Source organism: Electrophorus electricus, chromosome 3, assembly GCF_041902795.1.
Source record: "Electrophorus electricus isolate QZ-2024a chromosome 3, ASM4190279v1, whole genome shotgun sequence".
Lineage (NCBI taxonomy): Eukaryota > Metazoa > Chordata > Actinopteri > Gymnotiformes > Gymnotidae > Electrophorus > Electrophorus electricus.
The window spans coordinates 7,044,502-7,061,592 of record NC_137499.1 but is presented as its reverse complement, the minus strand read 5'-3'; the positions used below and the strand labels follow the sequence as shown (position 1 = coordinate 7,061,592).

The 17,091-nt window shown below is 42.6% G+C and overlaps 2 protein-coding genes across 4 annotated transcripts in view; one reads left to right on the top strand and one right to left on the bottom strand.

Moving 5' to 3' along the window:
- Positions 1–3,194, top strand: sdhaf2 (succinate dehydrogenase complex assembly factor 2). Its single transcript, XM_026997946.3, has 4 exons — positions 1–145; positions 1,023–1,237; positions 1,487–1,596; positions 1,750–3,194. The coding sequence occupies exons 1-4, from the start codon at positions 119–121 to the stop codon at positions 1,878–1,880; spliced, it is 483 nt and encodes a 160-aa protein (XP_026853747.1). The 5' UTR covers positions 1–118; the 3' UTR covers positions 1,881–3,194.
- Positions 3,195–7,330: 4,136 nt separating this feature from the next.
- The window catches only part of syt7b (synaptotagmin VIIb), a 72,650-nt gene continuing 62,889 nt past the window's right edge, over positions 7,331–17,091 (bottom strand). For all 3 annotated transcript variants that reach the window (XM_081710079.1, XM_081710080.1, XM_026997839.3), the window contains 6 exons: positions 15,547–15,673; positions 14,341–14,608; positions 13,334–13,503; positions 11,874–11,988; positions 11,093–11,292; positions 7,331–10,651 (listed from right to left, as the gene is read on the bottom strand). In XM_081710079.1, coding sequence (XP_081566205.1) covers positions 10,547–10,651; positions 11,093–11,292; positions 11,874–11,988; positions 13,334–13,503; positions 14,341–14,608; positions 15,547–15,673 — 985 coding nt within the window. In that variant the 3' untranslated portion in view covers positions 7,331–10,546. The remainder of the gene's footprint in view (positions 10,652–11,092; positions 11,293–11,873; positions 11,989–13,333; positions 13,504–14,340; positions 14,609–15,546; positions 15,674–17,091) is intronic.

Here is a 17,091-nt window from a genome sequence, read left to right as displayed (position 1 = left end):
GGATGTTTTTATCTATGCGGGAAAATAGTATCAACAGCACTACGCGTGACTACGCTAGCTAAACTTTTCCTTGTCTTTGACTGCTGCAGCTGCGCAGTTGTCTTTAAATCAGGTCGCAATGCTGTCTTTCACAGTTTCAAGGACAGTGAGTAACGTTATTTTTGTATGTGCATGTCACTTAACATCGACTTGTACAAAACAGGCTGAATGTACTCGGATATCTAACGTTTAACACTTGGCTGGTTAGCAATCGTTATTTGTGGACTTCTAACATTAACAGCTAACGTTAGCTACGGTTTTTTCTTAGCCGCGTAGCTAGCAAACTCGTAACGTGATGTCAGCTACCTAACTAGCCTGTGCGGCATGGTGAGCGTAAAGTCGCTCCCTTGAATTAAACCTAGAAGTTCTTAGTTTAGGTACACTTTTATGAAGTACTACAAAAATTAATCGTGTTGCAGGCAAAGTAGTTTGCTATGTGTAATTGTTAATGCCACATACTGGTGAAATGGCTATCCTAGCTAGCTAGTTGAGCGGGTCCTCTAACCTTGCACTACACTTTAGTTTATCGCCTGTGCGAACATAGCAAAGCAAGCCGGTCATCACTAACTCATCTGCGTGTTAACGCAGGAATAAAGTGCAGCGGTATTACGGAAACACTGATGTAATTAGATTATGAAACCAGTTTCCTTTGGCCAGGTCATGGATCTGCTTCACGTCAAATACCATGATTTCATAAATTAAAGAAACCAATTGTCCTATTATGTTACCAATGAAAGCACCGACATGAAAAACCTATTCGCACAATGTTACATTTTTAATATTACTAATAATGTCCCTATTTGAACCGATTTATGGTCATGCTAATAATAGTGTTAGGCAATGTTAATACTACAGTATTATCACTTTACACATTAATGAAAATTTTTTTAAATGGCTTGTGGCAGCAATTCATGTCACATGAGTTTGTCTGAACTCAGCCGCATATGTGTAATGGTATGCCTCAAACACGTGTGCATTGCCAGCTCTTTTGTGCTGCTCGCCGGACTTCCCTGCGACCGACTGTTGCAGCATTAGCGGCGACCCGAGGGTACCGTGGCAATGCCCAAGAACCAAATCTGATAGAGGTACCCCTGCCTCCATGGCAAGAGAAGAAGGGCGAGTCGCTGGACATCAAAAGGAAGCGTCTGCTGTATGAGAGTCGTAAGAGAGGCATGTTGGAGAACTGCATCCTTCTGAGGTTTGGAGCAAAACTGCATCAGCTTGTTACAGGGAGCACAGCACATATTGAATAAATATTTTCGTTTGTCAAAATGTACTTTGAGCTCTTACAAATCATTTTAAGTATGAGAGTTGATGTACTTACAACTCTCTAAAATACCCTTTTTAAGAAAACAAACGTATTCATATATTTAAAAGTGATGCATTAAATATAACCAATTTATGAGTTACAATAATTGCATTTAATTTTTTTTTTCTCTGGAGGCAGCCTTTTTGCCAAACGGTACCTGGAGAGCATGAATGAAACGCAGTTACGTCAGTACGACAGACTTATTAATGAGCCAAGCAACGACTGGGACATCTACTACTGGGCTACAGGTATGCCACAACTTCTGTTTCTCTGGTCCTGAAAAGGGGGTCATTGAAATGTTTCAAATCAGGAACTGTTCAGAAGAGTGATTATTATATACAATTTCAAACGGAATAAGGATAGCTTGTTCTCAAAGCCTTCTCTCTGTGTCTATCCCCAAGAGGCAAAGCCAACACCAGAAGTCTTCCAGGGAGAAGTAATGGACATGCTCAAGGAGTTTACCAAGAACAGGGACAAGGAGCAGAGACTGGACGCGCCAAATTTGGAGTACCTTGACAAAAGCTGCCATTGAAGCCTTAAGCTACAGCATACTTCAAACAAAGTTGAAACTGGCATATTGGACAGGCAGACTGGTGCTCTTTGTGACTAAACCTGCAGGCAAACTGGCCAGCTGAACCTTTTTCACACAGTCATGGTCATGCACAACTGGCTTCACATAATTAGTAGTGTCAAATGTTTGGTTGGCGCACTTGCTAGCAGGGTGTTATTAAATGAACAGGTAGCAGTGAGCAGATGGATGCTTGCTGCACTACACACAACCGCAGCTCAACAGCCAGCGCAAACATGCCCAATTCAGTTTCGTTTGAAGTATACTGGGGCTCTTACTTTCCTCCCATTACTGTGGGGCAGTAACCAGGGCCCGTGACTGACAAGGGCCCTGAAAATTATTAGAACATTAGGTACATTTTTTTTATTATTGAGGCCCAATCTTTTCATGGTGTCCAAAATCCCTTGTGGCACCACTGACTGTAACACATGCAGGGTTCCCACTGGTCATGGAAATTCTGAAATATAATGGGATTTGATCCATTTTTAAATTGTGGAATGTTATTTCATTTTGTTTGTAGCATCTTTAAATGTTAGTTGCCATTTATCAAAATGTTAGATTTTCACACGTTTGCCCTATTGTGTGAGTGGTTGTTATGGTTACTTGATGCTTCCATGTCCATTTAACAAAGGTGGCCTGTTTATTCATTATAGGTGGGAGCCCTGCATATAGCTAATGTTGAATGGCTAAGCCAGAGCATGTTGAAAGGGAGAGTTTGGGCAAAAGTGCTAACATTTCAAACAGAAGAAGGTAGCAGGTACCGTTTAGCACGAATCATTATCATGGTACTAATTGATGTCTGCTGTTTTTCATTCATGATTACCATCATTAGCATTTTATTTGAACCATTCCTTTAAATTTGACCAGAAGCTGAGTTAATCAGAATACCAGCAGTTTGAGCTGTGCAAGCGTGAGCAGGTTTCCATTTATTTAATCAATTACAACACAGACAGTCCGTCAAGATCCTGCAAATCAGTTACTGTAATGGCATGCCTAATTTCTTCTCTGTGTGTAAATATGTTGGAGTGAAATCCTTTATGAAAGACATAATTGTTACTTTTATTGTGCAGTAATCCTAGTAATATACTATGATTATATATCATTTGAAAATGTAAACTGTTTAAGGGCAGGACCATATTAAATATAATGATTATGTTTTGCTTTACATACATACATAATCTGGAGGCTCTCATACAAGGAGAGGGACTATATTATGTAACCTTTGTACAGTATATTATAATGAACAATAAACAGTTTCCATGCAACACCACCAAATAATGAGTCCTGCTGTTGTCATGTGCATTATTTATTCACAGTAAGGCCACTGAGATTTCAGTCCTTTTCTTCAAGGGAGATGGCACCCTGTTATAGCATCTGGAGCAGTACGGGTTTAAGAGCTCAAGGGCACAGTAGAAGCAATCAGTGCGACTGGCAGACTCCTGTCGCCCACTGGGCCGAAACAGTAATTTAGTCTCTCTCAGGGTGTGAAGTAAAGGTACTCATAGGGAGCCCCTTATCAATGGCACTGTTGTTTCTGCTTTGAGCAAATCAGATTACCACAGAGAGCTCAGAAGACTCAGCAATGTAATTAACATGTATAACACCCAAATTCAACTTACATTTTGAAGAAAAGTGTAATTATGCAATTATGCAACACATTCCCAGTGTTTTTTGAGTCTGAGGCAACTGTAGCATTTTAGTGCTGTCAGTCACAGTGCTTTTTCTTAACCTGTCACTTGCTGCTCAACTGCATTGATGTCATTGTTAATGCAAATTAGCAGGTATGAGGTCTCAACCAGAGGCATTGCAGTTAGACAATTCCTCATCCATCCCATCCCAGCAACCATGAACAACAGCTCTTATATTGTGTGCTCAAATATTCCTGTTATGACTCTGCTCACGTCAGCGTGTTGTTCCAAAACACAGGCTCCAGGCCCTATTAGTCAGAAAGTGTGAAGCCAACCTCGCGTGTTATGCATGTCTTTAAAGCTTGAGATAACGATAGCTGCAGCTGCTCTTGAGAAGTAAAGCAACATGGGTTCTTGAAAAATATCAATGCTTCCATTGAAACATGAAATAAGAATGTTTGCTGTAGTCTACTGGTAAAAACGAGTTCTACTTCTGTGCCGGCTGCGGTGCTGTCTGCAAGTTGTGATTGGGATTTTTGTTACCCATAAACAAGCAGCACAGCATGTTTAATTAGCTCACTTATTTCAGAATGTCAAACGCACCATTCACCACCAGTATCTTAAATACATGATAATTAGAATTACAGTCTTCCATTGAAGAAACATTGCACCTTTTAGAAGTTATTAAAATATTAAAACATTATTATTAAAAACATTAGTGTGCCTGCTATGGTAAAAACGTGCAAACTCATTGATGTAGGAAAAATCTTGAGATTAAACTACAGCTTTACTTCTTATGAGCAGCAACGTTCATATACAACGTGAACATATGAAACGTTCGTCAAGGGAGGATATGACTCTGAGTTGTGTTATTAATCGCTGACCACTAGATGGCAGCACGGGCATTTTGCTAGCCTAGTTCTCATCATCTCTGGAACAATACTTCTTAAAGTCTTAGAACAATAATTTGGCGGTACACTGGGTGTACACTGTATACCTCCTCTATTAATTTCAGGCCATAGTGACATGTATGAGTTCCTAAAATAATAAATGCAATTTCTCCAAGAGACATGAGGTCACCCATGGCCTGAATTACAATGAAGCGACATGCATTCAAATCATTTTTTTTCTTGAAGCATTATGTAAATGATCTTTAGACATAGACATTGAAAACAAAATATGCACGGTGAGTTTTAAGGCCAGGCCAGATCAGCCTTCATTTCAGCTGCAACTGAAGGTGGAGCAGTGTGGTACCTGGCTCACAGGTGAGACGTGGCTTTAAATAGCAGCAAGAAAGCCTGCTGTGTGACCGCTCTGACCTCCCCGCCACCTGTCTCTATGGAGATGACGCGGCGAAGAGGCCAGTCCTGCTGCTTCGGAAGACCTACACGCGCGACGCGTGCTAGAAAAAACGCACTGCTGACGGCACTAAGCGCACTTAGGCAGCACCCACACCCCCAACCATAGAGACATCCTCGTCACCACCAGAAAACAAGCACACGAAGAGGAAATATGACACTAAACATTTTGTGCTTCAGTGCTTTTCAAATTGAATCATAAAGGGAAACGGTGCTACAGAGTTCGTTTTTCCCAGCAGCATGCCCGATTAGGTCTTTTAGCTAATGATCAAAACTGCAAAGAGCAGAATCGTGCCGGTGCAGTGAAAACAATACACTATGCAGTGCTATGCGAAGATCTTAAGCATCCAACGACCTGCAATGTCTTCAACCAGAGCGCAAGGGCACAGGCTTTCTAGCATCATGGAAGCGCTCAGTATGCTCAATTTGTGCTTTGGCAGTTGCTATATGTGCCCCTGCCCCGATCTCTCTGTCTGACTCACTGCCTGACTGCCTGCTCTCTCTCTCCGTCTCTCTCTTTTCCTCATGGTGGCTGATGACTTGTCATTTTATGTCTGATTTAGAATTTTGCACGGCGCGGTTTTTGCCGCCTTTATTATGGAGTGCATTAAGCTAACCCGCGCCGCATGTGGCTTCAGTAGTAATGGTATAAACTGTGTTGCATGCTGATGTCTTCGCCTGCAGCTTGTTTGGTGTGCGGCGTGTGCGCTCGCCCACGCGCACCCACTCGCGCCTCTCATTTCCCTCTGACATGCTCCTGTCCTCCTGCAGCTTGGAAAATGTGTGCGTGGCGTGCGCGCTCGAGTGTTTATTTGTGTGTGTGTGTGTGTGTGTGTGTGTGTGTGTGTGTGTGCGCGCGCGCCCGAGCAAGTGGGGTGTGCACGTCGTGACAAGCTTACGCTTCATCCGTTGCCCACCCATCTCACTTTCTCTTCCTTCCTCCCTCCCTCTTCCACCCCTGCCGTCTCTCTTAAAAACTAAATACCTCCTCGCTGTCTCTCCCTTTTCGTTTTTTGGGTCCCTCCGGCTTTCCATTCCTTTGTTTGCTCTTCGCCTCAACTCTCTCGGTTTTTTCAAGAGACCCTTTAATACATCAAGCAGAGTCTGGAGACAGCTGCCCTTACAGGAAATAAATATGAGTTTCCAGGCTCCATGCTGTGCTCCGTGCCCACACACGCAGCACCACGTAAACGAACAAGAGCGCACGTTGCGCTCGAGCACGGACACTTGCTGCTGTCTTGTGTCGCTCAAGGAGGGAGACCTTGAAGAGAAATTTCACCACTGCACTTCACTATTGTCTGTAGCGTGACAGTGCCAATAAATGTGTGCCTTTGAGTTAATGAAAGCGCTTCAGATTTTGTTGTTTCCCTTGACACCCCCTCCAGGCAAGATAACACACAGAATACATCTGTATTCATGCCAAATAGGTTTGCCCAGGGAAAAGTAACCAGTAATGTGAATACCCAGGGATTTCATTTGCAGTGCAATTTTGTTGTAGGGAAATGGAAGAATCCCAAACAGGCTATCAGGGCTCAGTCAGGCTGTACCGTTGGCAATATTACTGTAGAGAGAAGCTTAGTGAGTTTATTGATCTTGGACAGTGGTATTTGTATATGCAAAGGGGTTTTAAAGCAGTCTGTAAACATGAAGGCTGCACGGAACGTAATAAACCAGGTCTCCATTTCTGCATGAGCGAGCCTCAATATCTCCAGCGAATTTATCAGAAATGCTTCTCCCTAATTGGTGATTGAGGTGCACAAAACGGAATAATCCAGTGAGAGAAGGATGCTCCTCCGTACTGTGACTCTCTGTGAGGGGTTTGTGCAGCACCACCACCTGACTTCTGCTTGCCTGTTCTCCAGAACTTCTGCACCCCAATCTTGTACTGCCTCCCCCCCTGGCCTCTAGGCACTATCAATTAATTGACGTAGACTGCACTCACGAAACACATTCTGTTCTTGGTGAAGTCGCCCTTTAAAAGTGCAATAGGGAATATTTTTAGATTTATTTGTGCTATGTTGCAAATTTCTGGCAGTTAGTATGTTATGACGAATGGGGTTGGAAAGCACATTTTTCAGCATGTGAAGCCACAGCAAGACTTCTGTTCATCTTACCCCACCTACTGCAATTAGACAGAGTTCCTTATACTCAGACTTTCAGGATACTACTCATATTGATGAATAAGCTTCCTTTTACAACAACCTGAGGTCACGTAGCTGAACCACGCATGCTGTCTCATTTTTAAAAGAGTTACAGGCTGACACTGAAGCCTGTGGTATCGCAAGAGATCAAAGCTGAATACCTCTAGCCAACAGAGCTAAAAGAACACTGGAAAGGCTTTTTGTTAATACTTCTGTTGAGCTTTCACATACACGCAAGCCAAAGAAAATAAGCAATTTCAAGCAATAAATTTGTTCATGGAGTCATGTTGGTTTCATCTTTTATATACACATGTATATCTATGTACACTGTACATTTATGCCAAAATAAGTCACATAGTGTTATGTAGGACAAGGGGAACTGAGAGAGGATGGGGTTCATCATCAAACAACACCCCATATAAGAAGGCTGCAATCTGACAAGCGTGCACACACACACACACACACACACGCACACACACACGCACACGCACACACACACACACACACACACGCACACACACACGCACACACAAACGCGCACACACACACACACACACACAAACGCGCACACACACACAAACATGCACACACACACACACACAAACACGCACGCGCACACACAAACACGCACGCGCACACACACACGCGCGCACACACACACACACACACACACACACACACACACAATTTTATACAAGTTCTGCAGCATGGCCAGCTTGACATCCACCGATGTTTCATTTTGTATTCACCGTTTGACATTAAACTGATTTTGCTGGCTTGGAGGTGACAGACGTACCCATTATTATGCTGGTTGTTTCAAAGTTAATTTGTCTTTTCATTTTTTCCCTTTGTTAAGGTCATGACACGGAGGGCTTAGTTTACACCCAAAAAGATACTGGTGAATGGCTCAATCCAAGGTCCGGTGCTTGATAACAAATGAAACTGTGTATAGCACAACAGTAAAACAGACAAGACTTCACATTAGCTGCCTCACAAGTTTGAGTCTTGGTATGGGATGCGAGGAACGGCCATTCACCTACATGTTTCACTGCAGTCCATGACTTTTCTCATCACCACATCCGTAGCTCACCAAAAACGTACCCTCCTATACCAAAATGTATTGAATTTAAAGGTCCAAAGAAACAATGTTCCCAATTCCCCCCCCCCCACAACCCTACATTCAAATGTTTAGTACTGAAAACTGTATTTTCTTTCACACGTTCTGGTGAGAGTTCCGCCCACGCTCTTCGTTATGAAGTTTAGGCCTTGCCGTCCTTTCAGTGCTCTGAAAATATTTGTCCTCCGAACATTTTGCTCTGACCTGGAGCATCTTGGAGGACATGCTTGTCACAGCTTGTTAAGGTGGAGAGGTCAGCCAGCCAGAGATGTCTGCCAGTGATGCTCACATCTGATGTCTGTGTCTCACCCTTCCAGCAACAGAGGGTATGACGTCAGTGCATTTTCTTAGATACTGAAAATAGACTGCACGGTTGGGTGTGGGTGTGCGTGGATGTTTGTATGTGTGTATATGTATATAGAGTTGTACATTTACTGTGGATGTCTTTCATTTTGTCTCTTATTTGCCCTATAAACTTCACAATGATTGTGCATTAATATTGCTTCTTGAGAATGTTTCTTTATGAAAGGTTTATAGTCATTTTGGTTACCTTGGAAAAAGATCTCCTATACTAATAACTTTTCTAAAGCCATTTAAAGGTACTGTACTACCTAAATGTATAAGCATTGTTTTTTAAAGATGAATACAGACAGACAAATGTAGTTCATTCTTTGTACACTTTTGCTCGAGTGATCAATTTGGAAATTTTATAGACACTGACAATTCCCAAATGTGGGTATAACAAATAAATAAAAGGGTCAACAAAAAAGATCTTTTACCAATGTACAGAGAAACACACTCTCCCACACATATCCATTTGACTCACACAATGTCACTAAACACAGACACATTCACTTGCACACATACATATGCAGACACATTCACACGTGCACATACAAACACAAGCACATACACATAGAGGTTTGTCATTAAGCTCCGATTTCTCTGTGTAAACAATAGGGCAGCAGTAGGAATGTTATGAAAAACAACTGCTCTTAATATTTTCTATGGGCATAGTATAATGGCTTAATTTAAGTTGTAAGACTCATTAATAAAGTTCCAACTTTAATTTGTCGCATGCCATTCATAGATTTGCCCTTGTTACAGACATATGAAACACCACATTTATAAGTCACTTTCTCTCACTCACTCACAAACACACACGCATACCCATTGTAAGTCAGAAAGCACATGGACCCGATAAAAACACATTCACACACACGTACATGGCTTACTCATGATGTCTCTTCTACTTTCCCTCAAGCTTTTGCTTTTCTACAGCAGATGTTACTTACTGAAAAACTCTGGGTACTACTTTGGTTCTTGTGAAAATAAATGAAGAACATTTAGGCAAAGGTTGGCTTCATACTGGCAGCACTGGTTAAAGAGATTTATGCGGGTAATGCAACTTTCACTTAGATGCATATACACGGCATCTCACACACATACACACACGCATGCACACTCACGCACACTCACAAATACATGCTAACATATCTTTTGCCAGCCACCAACAAAACCATGCTCTGGAAGAATGGTTTGATTGGACATCTTAGTTTCAGTTCAGAAGTCTTTCTTCTTCTTTTCTTATATTGGAATGTTTAGTATCTTTTCAATTCTATTTCCTCTAAACCTTATAGCCGAGCCAGTCAGATAAGGTGAGTTTTTTTTTTCTTTTCTTTTTTTTTTTTAAAGAACAATACTTTTTTTCTGTCACATCACAGCACCTATAGTACATAGAGACAACGAGGGGTTCCAGAGGGGTTTTTACAAGAAAAGAAAAACAGCAAGAAATGACAAGTTCACGCAACAAGTCCATCTCTCTCTTCACCAGGTATTGCAGTGTGATGTGACCCTTCTGGATCTTTTTGTATATTTGAGAAAGAAGAGGGTGGGTGTGAGGGATGGGATACATAAATAAGGTAATTGAGGGGCAAATTTGTTTAGTTATTAATTTTTGTTAGTTTGTTTGGGGCGGTGGGGTTGGAGAGGGATGGTGCACGTTCTATTGATCTGTTTTCTGATTTGTATCACGTTGGAAGTTTGGCAGTGCCAGTCACCCGATAGAGTCAGTTGAGCAGTCAAGGTTAATTTCAAGGAAGACAAAGTCTGTTTTCCTCTAAGCAACACAGGATTTCTTCTTGGCAGTGCTTAGCCTCTTTTTGGTGAAAATAAAGGAAGTCCTGGGAGGTCTGTAAAAACCAACGAGTGAAGGTAAAAGAAAATAAATGAAAGAAGGACCTCCCTCGCTCCTTGGTGGACTTTAAAAACAAGAAGAATAGAGAAAACGTTGGATGGCTTTTGGTACCCGTGTTCAATCTTGTGCATATCAACAAGGGGTTGAAGGTGTGGTCTTCCTTCTTGGAGGGATTGGTGGATGGGTCCTTTAAGCTTTGAGTGAGTGCCACTGGGCGACAGCAGTGCGAGGATGGCCAATCATATCTTTCCAGTGTTTCACCTCTGCTGGACCACTCTTCCATGAAAGATAGATCTACAGAGAGGAAGAGGAGAGTGTAAGAGAGAAGTAAACTAAAAGCAGATTATTTTGTTACATTTTACATTGTGTTACTTTTCAAATATTACACAATAATGTCTGGGATACATGGTGCACCTGACAAGGTCAAAACTACTGTATTATAGGAATTATGAAAAATAAGTACCAGTAAAAATCATAGCAGATCAGCACCTGTGCAAAAACATCTCATTTACATTTAGCTGATGCTTTTAACCAAAGTGGCTTTCAATTACAACTGAACACAACTTGAGCAATTGAGGGTTAAGGGCCTTGTGTAGGAGCCCAACAGTGGCAACTTGGCACTGGTGAGGCTTGAATTTGCAACTTTACAAGTCGAGTACCTTAACCATTGTGCTACCCCTGCCCCCCCGCCCCCTTTTGCAAAGTGTATGTGAGAGTCCAGCTTCCCCACGCTACCTTGCCTATGACATCATTGCGACTCAGCCTGTCCTTGTCCATAACTGTAATGACAATGGTGGTCTCTCGCAGGACATGAGCGGGGACATCAAAGGGGAAGGACTCGTTAAAGACGGGGTTCAGGCACCTCTTCATCACTACCGTCTTCTTCTTCTCCACGCGCTTGTCTTTGTGCATGAGCCACACTTTAACGTAGGGGTCTGAGGTGCAGATACAGATACATGCATTACAGTCAGCTTTGAGCTATCCAAGCCATGCGCCGAGCTGCTGTGGTGTTTCAACGCTGACACTTCCTCTGACCTCTACTACTGCTCTCTGAATCAGCAATGACGCATTTGGTGAGGAGCTTGAACTGACATGAACTGTCAAGAAAACCACATAATCCCTCCTGCTTGTTCTTGCCATTACGGAGCACCGAAACAAAAAACATGTAAATGTCCGGTTTAGCAAAGAAGCTTTGGGCAATATTTAGGTGCTTAATACTTTGCAGATAGTTTTGAAGCCTGTGACTCAAACATCACTAAAAGTTAGACTTTAACTGGGGATGTTCTAGCAGACATGTTCTATAGCTGTATTCATTCCTGCAGTTTATCCATCCCTGTCTCTTTTTAACTGGCTTTTATTTTGAAATATGTCGACCTCAAGAACATGCAATTGGATCAGTGGTATTACAGTAAAATGTGAAGACAGGTTTGTTTTGGTTCATTAGCCCTTGGACTGAAGGCCTGTTTAATGGGCCCAGCATTGCCTTCCATTAATAGTCGAGGGTGAGCAGACCTACCAGATGTGCCTCCGATGTCCATGGCTTTGAGATTGCGTGCCTTTATGATGTTGACAGTGATGATGTTAGCCGTGGGATTATAGCACAGAGAGACGAGCAGGTCACCCCTACTCCCCTACACACACAAAAAAAGGGAAGACAATCAAAAGGCAATGAAAAGCTGAAGACAACAGCAAAGATTCTTCCCACAGCTGCAGCTAGCTGCTACTGGAAGGGGCAGACACTACTGACAACCACGGAAGACCTAGTGGGCAAAGTTAAGGTGCAAACGCACTCATTCCAGCTGGACCCCACAACCCAACATTAGTTAATAAGGTTAATTCCCGCCCACAAGCTAGCTCTTCTCTGTCATACAACAACCAACCACAGAGGGCGCAGCAAGCACATGCTTCCTCAGAGACACATGAAGCCAAGAACCACATCTTTACAAGTTGAGGCAATACACAGCAGTTGATCGCATTCGGAAGAAAGTGCTAACTGATCTTGTCAGCAAGTGTGAGCACACAGATGTCCACGATTGACTAGTGTCACTGTGATTGACAGGGGGCATAGTAAGGTCATCCCTCCCACCCAGACAGCAGTACCAGTTTGCTTCGTTTAACTCCTGGCCACGGATTGCTGCATTATCATCGGGAGTTGAACCAGCAAGCCCACGAGAAGGTGAACGTTGTTCTTTTGCACTACTCTGTATGCCAATTTCACTGAATTTGAACTCATTTGAAGTCTTTAACTTGAAACTTTGCCCAATTGATATTATTACGTTCTGCTCACTTTAACTAAACTTTTGTCCCCGCGCATTTTTGGGTAAAGCAGGCTACGTCTTTACTGGCCTATCAAGTTGTCACCATCACCAGTATAGATGCCTGGATAAACTTCTGCAGAAAAGCAGGAGTGGAACAGATGCTACAGCTAACCTTGGTGTGGGTGTTTTAGCCAGGAGCTGGCCCCTGGTGAGTCCAGGCCCAGTGTGGGGCAACGCTGGCAAACAGTGCAGACCTGCCACTGCAATGGTTTATATCTCCCTCCTGCTCTCCTTGTTCCGTCAAGTGGCGCTGATGTGGGTGACAGTACATGATTTGAGCGCCTTTATGGGGGGGGGGGTTGGGGCATGAAAAGCACCATGTTCCCCTCAAGCTACCGTGCAATTATGCTCATTTCGTCCAAGAACTCCGCAGAGTCCTTCACCTCGCTGCTAGTACAAGCCTTTTCCCTTTTGCACTTAAGGGTCGTGCACTATACTTATTTCTCGCTATTGGAACAATTTCAACACTGTCATTATATTTATATTAAGCACTTCATCATAAAAAGACTAACTATCTTTACAAAGATGGGTCTGCTCTCTCTCTTTCTCTCTGCCTAGCTCTCACACACTCACCCACATATGCTTTCTCTCTATATACACAGGCACACAGACATTTACATACCCACACACTAAAACACATGTGCACTTTGCCACTCACACTGCCATCACTGCATGGTTTAAGTTCCTTCCAGAATGTCTGCATGTGGGCCAGGTCCATCTTGTTCAGTGGGATGGAGACCTCTCCTATAGGATCATTCCTACTAAAACGATCATAATCCAACACCTGCAGGTACAGAGTGCGCTGTACTACCTTCTCATAAGGGAAACCTGGGGGTGAGAGAGAGAGAGAGACTTAAGATATGTTTAATAAATTAACTTCCCATTTCTAATACCCTTCCCACACCCACTAACCCCAAATACTTATTTTATACCCATGTACACATCTATTACATACATTTATACCTATGTAAACTGTATATTGACAAAATAAGTCACACAAAATAAGTCGCGTATGTAGAACAAGGAAAACTAACAGAGCGTGGGGTTCATCATCAGACAAAACCCTATATAAGAAGACTGCAATCTGACAAGCACGCACACACACACACACACACACACACAAGCACACACGCACGCGCGCACACACGATTGTGCACAAGTTCTGCAGTTAGGCCAGTCTGGCATACATCCATGTTTCAGTTTGTATTCACTGTTTGACATACACAAAAACGTCTTTTGCTGGATTAGAAGACAGATATACCCCAAAATCACATCCCTATATCAATTAACAGTGTATACTTATTACAAATAACACACCATAAACAAATATTAAGTTATGCATCATCAATAGAGTACAATACTTCAGTAACACATCACTTATATATATATATATATATATATATATATATATATATATATATATATATATATATATATATATATATATATATATATATATATATATATATATATAGAGAGAGAGAGAGAGAGAGAGAGAGAGATAGATAGATAGATAGATAGATAGATAGATAGATAGATAGATAGATAGATAGATAGATTACAGAGGGAACAATCCAATTGCTAACACAGCTCTGTAGTACAACACCTTATTACATAGGGCCATGTCCAAGTATAACTGATCTTAACTGCATAACTGTTCCCCACCTTCAAACAGGAAGGTTTCATTCCAGTGTGGGTTAAGGTTCTTTCTCTTGACTTTGGTCTCCAGTTTGTGCTTCTTGTCTGGTAATAGGTAGATTTTGACAAAAGGGTCTGAGGTTCCAGAGAAATCTTTTGCAGGTAGATCCTGGCCTTTGAGAATCTTCACTGTGAGTGTGGAATCCTGGAAGCTGTAGCCCACGCTGAACTGGATACGGCCAAGTTTCTCACACACTGGGCCCTCGTGCTCTTCTTCCTCAGACCCAGGAGATAACTGATAGAGAGTGAGAGAGTGAGAGCAAAAGTGAACGTGAAAGCGAGAGAGAGAGAAAAAAAGGGGTTAAAATCTGATTTTACACTTTGTTTCTGTTACATAAATGAAGTAAACAAACTCTCTACGCCTCTGTTCAGGACTGTTAAAAAGTAGAAACTCACAGACATCTCCTAAGATACGTCTGCCACAAGACACACCGCTCAATCACTCAACATAACCATGGAGAAAAAAACAAGAGAAGAGGGTACAATTTGGCCTCATCAAAGTGAAATTATGTGTGAAGCAGCACTCCAATTAGGGGCTACAATCATATCTCTCATGCAACCAATCCTTACAGAACCCTCTTTCTTGCACAGGAGTATTTCATTTCAGAATACACAAGTCTCTTCCCCCAGGTTTCTAACCTGCCAGCACGTAAGAGGTTGAATTAATAAGTGGCTGATGTCCTGACTCCAGTTCTGGGGGCAGTCCAAGATCCCTGCCACAGGTCCCTCTAGCAGTCACTCAGAGTGGAAGCACCATTATTAGTTATCATCAGAGGTTGTTTAAAAGAAATGAGCGCCAAGCCACCCACGTAATGACAGGCACCCCCAGCAAAGAGCATTCCCTGCAGCCCCCATAGCAGTGAGCTCTGGCTCTAATTACTGGGCTCATGCTGAAATCCAGTCCTTTCTGACAAATTTGTATGTATGTACGCAACAGGAGTGGGAGAGAGTAGTGCTTACACCCTGTACTTAGTGCACTGTGTGGTTAAAAGTTATGCCCCACTCAGAAGCAGTGGTGACCTAGGGCATTGTGGGTAAAGAGAGAAGTAAGAGAAGGAAGATTGGATTAGATGAAGCACAAAATATGCTTGCACATACACACACACACACACACACACACACACACACACACACACACACACACACACAAGCACACACACTTTGCCCTCTTACCATCAGCATGTCGCTCGTGACGGAGTTAGCCAGGTCTGACACAGAGGAGTTGGCGTCTGTGCGGCGGCCACTCTCCTCAGGAGTCTGGCCTTTGGGGCTGCTGCTTCTTGGTTTGTTCCCAACAGCCCTGAAAGAAGGGAGAGGCATGTGGTGAGGATGGGCCACAGCGATGTCCACTCACACATTCCCACTGCCAGCAGTTCTGGCAGAAATATGTGAAAGAAACGCAGACGGGGTGTCTCAAATATAGCAAAAATAATGTGGGAAATGAAGGGCATGTTTCAAATTCAAGACAACCATTTATGCTTACACCAATCAGATCAGATTCTGACCAATCAGATCAGACCAACCAGATTCACTCCCCTTAGTTCTGTGCATTTTTTAAATTAGAAGATTCAACACAGTTCAACACAGAAACTGAGAGACTAAGGGGCACATCAAACATAATGACAGGCACCCCCAGCAAAGAGCATTCCCTGCAGCCCCCATAGCAGTGAGCTCTGGCTCTAATTACTGGGCTCATGCTGAAATCCAGTCCTTTCTGACAAATTTGTATGTATGTACGCAACAGGAGTGGGACAGAGTAGTGCTTACACCCTGTACTGTAATCACTGAAACAAAGTAGATCTGCTGGTGATGTATGTAGGATGTCGCAGATCTACATGTAATCGTAAATTTCAGATCCACTTGTACCTGCAGTGATATGTATCTGCCAGAGGGGGGTGACGAATGTCTGGATTATGCCCTTTTTGTCCTCAGGGACAGCACCAGTGATGAAACACAGGCTGTTGGCAAGGCAACAGTCTGTGAGAAAGCATGCCCACCTGGGCTGGGTGTATGTGTGTGTGTGTGTGAGAGATTGGTTGGGGGTCCTAATAGACAGCCACCATAAAGAGAAGAGCAAAGGAGATGATGTGTGTCAGGTGAGCCTGCCTACCCCTCTATCCCTGCCCCCTGCCACACACACACACACACACACACACACACACACACACACACACACACACACACACACACTCAGATACACACACTCAAATCTAGGAACACCAATCATTCCCGTAAAGCCATGTCCAATTCTGTCTTGAAAGTAGTTTCCATCAGGGTATCCCTGAAAGAGCAATTGCCTCGTGTGATAATGATTATGAGGGTGACATGCTCCATGTCTTAGCGGTTAGAGTGACCAGCACAGTCATTTGTGAAACCACAGATCTTTCTCTTTTAGAAATCTGTTCACAGGGGGCAAGAGATAATGCACAACTACTCTACGCTCAATATCAGCCCATTTTCTTTAACAGCTCAGATGAAAAAGTTACTGAATATATTGTAATGTTCCTTACATTTTCATTGTATTATATTTTTTGTATTATTCTCTGCATTTTAAAAAGGACAGTTTGACCAAATTGTCAATGAAATAATAAATAAAAGCTAGCACTTGCTAATTAGCATTATGCAAATAAGATCATGGTAATCCTACTCATTTTAATTAAGCATTAAGCAACATCAGCAACTTCAGGCAAACTATTCCTTTAAAACTGCCTATTTAAT

Coding starts and splice junctions, on each gene's coding strand:
- sdhaf2 (XM_026997946.3), top strand. CDS start 119: ATGCTGTCTTTCACAGTTTCAAGGACA. Junction 146..1,022: donor CTTTCACAGTTTCAAGGACA/GTGAGTAACGTT, acceptor GTGCATTGCCAG/CTCTTTTGTGCTGCTCGCCG. Junction 1,597..1,749: donor CATCTACTACTGGGCTACAG/GTATGCCACAAC, acceptor TCTATCCCCAAG/AGGCAAAGCCAACACCAGAA.